This window comes from Parus major, chromosome 4 (assembly GCF_001522545.3).
Source record: "Parus major isolate Abel chromosome 4, Parus_major1.1, whole genome shotgun sequence".
Taxonomy (NCBI): Eukaryota; Metazoa; Chordata; class Aves; order Passeriformes; family Paridae; genus Parus; species Parus major.
Window position 1 is genome coordinate 25,176,650 of NC_031771.1, and position 5,893 is coordinate 25,182,542.

At 48.3% G+C, this 5,893-nt stretch overlaps 1 protein-coding gene across 1 annotated transcript; it reads left to right on the plus strand.

Annotated features, from left to right (window-relative positions):
- The first annotated feature begins 23 nt into the window (after positions 1–23).
- ARL9 (ADP ribosylation factor like GTPase 9) lies at positions 24–5,544 on the plus strand. Its single transcript, XM_015625070.2, has 3 exons — positions 24–443; positions 3,105–3,280; positions 4,362–5,544. The coding sequence occupies exons 1-3, from the start codon at positions 428–430 to the stop codon at positions 4,539–4,541; spliced, it is 372 nt and encodes a 123-aa protein (XP_015480556.1). The 5' UTR covers positions 24–427; the 3' UTR covers positions 4,542–5,544.
- Positions 5,545–5,893: the final 349 nt, after the last annotated feature.

Below are 5,893 nucleotides of genomic sequence, written 5' to 3' on the forward strand. Positions count from 1 at the left end.
GGGCCGCGGCGGGGCGGGGGCCGGGCCGGGGCCGCTGTCCCCGCTTTCCTGGCCCGCGGTGCCCCGGGCCGGCTGGTGTCCCAGGGATCCCCCATCGCTGCGGCCCTGCGCTTGTGCCGCAGCAGCCCCGTGGGCGTCTGCGGCTTCTTCACCGCGAAGGGGCTTTTGCTGTGCCCTCCAGGCCCCTTGTTCCTCCTCCTTCTTTCCCCCAGCCCTGCTAAGCTTCGCTCTTGCCCCGGCTGCCCGGGTAAGTGTGCTGCCCCTCGCTTTGCAGGGTAAAGGACGCGGTAAGCAGATCCTGGTGCTGGGCCTGGATGGAGCTGGGAAGACTAGTGTTCTCCACTCCCTGGCAACTAACCGCGTCAAGCGCAGCGTGGCTCCCACCGAGGGCTTCAATGCCGTCTGCATCAACACCGAAGAGTCCCAGATGGAGTTTTTGGAGAGTGAGTGAACCGGTTTTAGTATTGAACATAAAATAATTTCCGGTCTTGTGCCCTAGGGATCAGGCATGTATTTTAAAAGCTCAGTCTCCCCACATGTCTGCTTCGATAATGTGAAGTTGTGATTATTTTCTCCTTGGGGATTCTGCTTTCCTACCCAGCCTCTTTGAAGGGGAAGACACGATGGTGTTAGATACCAGTTTTCATTCAGCCCTGACATCCTGGGAATTCTGCTCCTAGAGAGAAATGGGTAATAAACCTGATTGGGTAAAACCAGCAGAGGTTTCCCCAGTAAGCCCTGTGTTGTGGTCCACAGCTGTTGTATTGCTTCTTGGTGCTCATGCCTGGCAAAGGGCTAGAGCTACAGAGGAATAAATAATAAGTGAAAGAAGAGAGGGGGAAGAGAAAAACATTGTACTCTTTCTGTTCAAAAGCCTCATAAGTGGTATTTTCTAGTCTTTAACAGTCTTTTGAATGTCTGTGCCTGCAGAGAGTATCTCCTGTGATGCCTTCGGTGCATCACAGCTGTGATGGGGTGCAGCTAGCTGATGGGAAAGGTGGAGGCCCTGGGGTCAGGTCACTCCCTAGTACAGAGAATCTGACATCCCAGCCTCTTCAATGCCTGCCTTCTGCAGAGGCAGGAGCTGCTCATTGCTTCCTGCTGTTTCTGCACTGTACTGTACCAGTGCACGACTGACTCAGTTGGCAGCTAGTCCATAGATGCCTTTGTACCTTGAGCAGGTCTAAAAGGAGTTGTGCTGTTCCCAGGTAAGTTTTTGGGGTGTGGGGATGAGGCTGCTTAGGCAGAGTTTCATCCCCAGTCTTACTACCATAGGAGTCTCTGCAGTGGCTTGGGGAAATCATCTTTAGAGGGTTGCTTGTAGTCTGTACCCCTCAGCTGGTAGGTAAGAAAGTGTCTCCTACTGGGATGTGCTTTTGTCTGAGCCCAGAGAAACCCACAGTGTCTGGTCTGGGCCCAGCACTGCACACACCACAGCAGAACCTGTTGTTTCTGAGTCATCCTTCCCTCTCTGGTCCAGGTTGGTAGTGACTGAGATGTGATGGCTGCGATCTGACCCATGGGAAATGCAATGTCTCAGGCCAGTTTCAGCCAGGTAAATCCGTGCATGGATCTCTAATCTGGTTACTTATCCAGTCTGTACCATCGCCTAGTCCAGGGGTTAGCAGCCTATGCTGTGATCACATGGCACGAGGTGATCAGCAAACAGCAGGGGTTTTATTTTGCTGGCTTAGACAGGTGGGAAACTGTTCTTTTTCTTTGTACCAGCATACAGATAACTGGGTGGTAGCTTGTCCTCTGCAGGGGGTAGGAGCTCCTGGCTTCTGCTGAGTTCCTACAAGTTTGGGGGGGAAAAAGTGTTCTCTGTGAGGTTGCTGACCCCTGGGTTATGCTATGCATGAATACACTTAACAAAGGGAGCAGTGCTGAGCCCCTGCAGTACCACAGTACAGAACTGGGCTTCTGTCCCTAACATTACATATCAGTCACAGCCCTTTGGCTCCTTTCCACGGTGGCAGACTTGCAGTTCTGCCTTCAGGTACACTGGGCCACTTGAAGAGGCAGGCATGCTGTAGTGAGAAATGTTACTTCCCTTTCTGTATTCTTGAAACTACTGAACCCTTTTGACTTAAGTGAAAGCAAAATTGCTTTGACACAAAACAGTCAAAGAAGGCAATAAAAGATGGCTGTATAGTCAGACAATTTTGAAAAGAGCTCCTGTGTAAGGCAGGAGACAGTGATAGGGAACCCCAGATATATTGCTTTGAAAACTCGCTGCTTTTGATAGACTTGCACATGCTTTTTGAGCACCTCAGTACTCTTTGAGTGAGTGGTCCTGCAGTGTGCTTGGAGAAGACCTAGAGACCTGAAAACAGATCTGAAATACTTGGTGTACTGATACTTATTCCTTCTGCTATTAAACTCAGCAAACTACTGAATTCTTTGTCCCCAGATGGGAACTTGCTGTGTATAGTTTCACCACAGAATTATTTTAAGACCTAGTTTTGAAGGTGAACAGCTTTCCTCTGTATCCAGCAGAGAAGAGCTCGTGGAGAAATGTATGCTGTGCAAAGATTACTCCGAAGGGCTGCCTGAAGAGTCTGCTGGGACTTAATTTTTCTCTTTCTTAAGCATCTCTGGTTAAACTGTGGGAGTTTTGAGCTAGTTCTTTGTGTCATACAAATACAAATACAGTGAGAGCCCTCCACACCTCAGAGCTAAATTTCTCCTCTGGAAATTGTAGACCTGCTTTGTCTTAAAATGAGATGGGCATTTGGAGATAGGTTATGTGGGGACATTTGGTGTTTATGGACACTGAACCATTGTCTGCTCTCCTTACGTGGCTGAGAGCAAGAACCAACAAGGCAGAAAGCAACTGTAAAGAAACTGAACCCAGAATCCTCTCAAAAGAAGAGCTTAAAATGGAAAGAATTTCCCCCCACCCAGAGCATACACATGTCTTCATGGGACCTGACTGGGGAAAATAAAGCTGTTTTCAGTCTCAGGTGCAGTAGCTCAAGTACTTTAAGGTTTTGGTAATCCAAATACCTTGGGGTTGTGGCCCAGTGCCTGCTGTCTGCACCTCTGGGAGCAGTGCTGCTTGGATTACTTGGTGAATCCTGTGCTGCTGTCTTCTCTTCCAGTCGGGGGCAGTGAATCTCTGCGTTCATACTGGAAGATGTACTTGCCCAAAGTGCTGTTGCTGGTCTATGTCGTGGACTCGGCTGATCATGCCCGACTGCCTGTGGCGAAACAGCTGCTTCATCAGCTAATCCAGAACAACTCCACCCTGCCTGTGGTAGTTCTGGCCAACAAGCAGGTAAGAGTTCTCTGCTGCTGGCACAGCTTGGGCTGGCAGCAGCTTAGGAAATAGCAACAAAGCCTTCCAAAAGAGGCTTCATGCCTTTAAGGAGGGCACACGGCTGGGAGTCTTTCTGACACACCTGTTGACCACAAAACAAAATAATCTGAGGTTGTTTTGGATCTGCAAGATGCAGGTCCTGTGCTTGGTGAAGATGCAATCAGAGCTGTGGGTGGAAACTGCTGTACAGTTGCAAGGTTTGGGAGCTTCAAGGGAGACCACAGTTAGATGTGAAGTTAGGTTTCTGTTCTGAGTATCTGCCTCAAAGTACTGCTTCACCCAGCAGCAACTAAAAAGTGAAGCACTGTTGTTTGCCTTCAGACTGTCTGGTTGACTGCTCCTAAGGCTGCTTCTGAAACCCAAGAGAAAGAGCAGCTTTCCTCACAAGGCAGTACTGCCTCCTAAGATCTTTGTGAAAGTCTCAATGAAAAGAATTGAGCCCCTAATACAATCAGATGACAGAATAGCCCAAGGGTTTGGATCACAGATTCTGTTTTATCAAGGTTGCCTGCTCAGTTTACTCTACATTGTTACCTCCTAAACTTCTAGTAGCTGAGGCCCGTTACTAATAGTCATTTATGTTACTCTTGAATACAAGTGCAGGCTTGGGCTTCATCAGACTCAAATGCATCAGAAACCCTGGTGGCTGAGAGGGTGGGCAGGGCATGACTGTTGTATATTTTCCTTATTCTTGTTACCCTTTCCTGAACACCGGGGGTCTTGGGCCAGCAGTGCTTTTGTCTGCCTTGTGCAGGCGGTCTTACATAGTTATCAGAAACTGTGGAATCAGTGTAGAAATAGAAACAACTGTACCCATATTTCTTCAGGAAAAATTAGGTTACAGATTAACTCTTTTCCCCGGAGGCATTTTAGGACTTTGTTGTCATAGAAGTTAGGAAGTGTTGTCATAGAAGGAACATAAGAATGGTGCCCCAGAGCCTTTGAGACCCTCCCTCCATGGACAACAGCAGTGGCTCAAAGTAGTAATGGTGCCACCACCTCTTGCAACTAACAGAGTTGTTTTATTTTTGTATAACAGGATCTCGAAGGTGCATATTGCATCACTGATATTCACGATGCTCTGGCTCTGTCTGATATTGGGGACGAGAGGAAGATGTTCTTGATTGGTACCCATGTGGCAGAAGATGGCTCTGAGATCTCTTCCAGCATGAAGGATGCCAAGGAGCTGATAGGGCAGCTGGTTTTGGAAACACAGTGACAGCTCTTTTCTTACAACATGGTGTTTGCAGCTGAGGGGGAGCAGGTGTTAGTATATGGTCAGTCTGCCATGTGGCAGCTGAAATGTACAGATATGCTTTCCCAGTGGGTGTGGAATTCCTCTGAAAGTGATATCTAGTTGGTAAGAAAATCTTAATTTACAGTGGTTTGAAAATACATTTGAGAAATAGTCTATTTTTAGTGTATTTGTAGGAGAAAAATAGTCTGTCTCTCAGGCAGCAGATTTAAGGGAAAATTTAGCTTAGATAGGCTAGATAGCTTCATGTCAGGTAGGAATCAAGCAGTGACATCCATGGAAGAAAGTTGCATCCAGTGAATTTAACATGGCTTTATGTCTCAGGTTAAAGTGAAATATGTTTACTTCACAGATTTTACAGAACCCTTTTAACAGTGGTGTTCTGTTAAAAATGAGACCTCACTTCCTGACAGTGTCAGAAATTTAAAGTGCTGCAACTAGTATTTTTGACAGTTACAATTCTTGTTGCTGTGTTGGACCCAGTTGTTACAGGAGTGGCAAATCGGTAATCTCTGGAAATTGGGTTGATTACTGCTTCTTTAGTGGGTAAGAACAAGAAAATGAGAGCAGTAATTTATTGTTTCTTTGCCTACAGGCAAAAACCCAAAATGGTGTAATTTGAGGTAGTGACTGGATGCTTTTAAGTTAAATTGGCAGCAAAGGTGGGAGACTCGCCCATCGGGTTGAGCAGCTTATTTAAGCTTAGTCCGAGATGTCCTCGAGCAAGCAGTCTTACTTGTGAAAACCCTGTTGTTTCTTGACAGTGGTTTCTGTTAGCACAGTATGTGAGGAAGGTGACAAGCTGCTGAGGAGTGTCACTCTCCCAGTGTCCTCCTACTTATACTCAAAGGACACGACCTAGGAGCAGTACTGTAAAGGACCTGTTTTGCACCCACATCTATTGTACAAGGCTTGTATAGTTTTGTCCTTTGTAACAGATGCATAAAGCAGAAAATTCCACCCTAAACCACCGTCCCAGGCTGTTCTCTTCCAGTTGGGGAGCAAGATGTTCGGGTGTGGGAGGCTCCCGAGGCCTCTCTGGGACGGCCGGCAATGCAGGGGTCCTTGTCACCCGTGGGCAGAGGCTGTGGGCTCGGGGGACCACCAGCACCCGGTGTGTGGTGGGGGGTGTGTGTGTGTGTGGGCGGTGTGTGTGCGTGTGTGCTCTGTGTGTGTGTGTGCTCTGTGTGTGTGTGTGTCTGGGTGTGGGTGTGTGTGTGCGGTGTCTGTGTGTGTCTGTGTGTGCCGTGTGTGTGCCCGGGCCCGCCGCTTGCGGGCGGGGCGGGCGGAGCCGTTGGCCGGGGCGGGGCCGGGCC

What these genes read in the sequence shown, in the direction of transcription:
- ARL9 (XM_015625070.2), top strand. An exon ending in TAGTTCTGGCCAACAAGCAG is followed by an intron (nt 3,281 to 4,361) that starts GTAAGAGTTCTC and finishes TTTGTATAACAG; the next exon opens with GATCTCGAAGGTGCATATTG.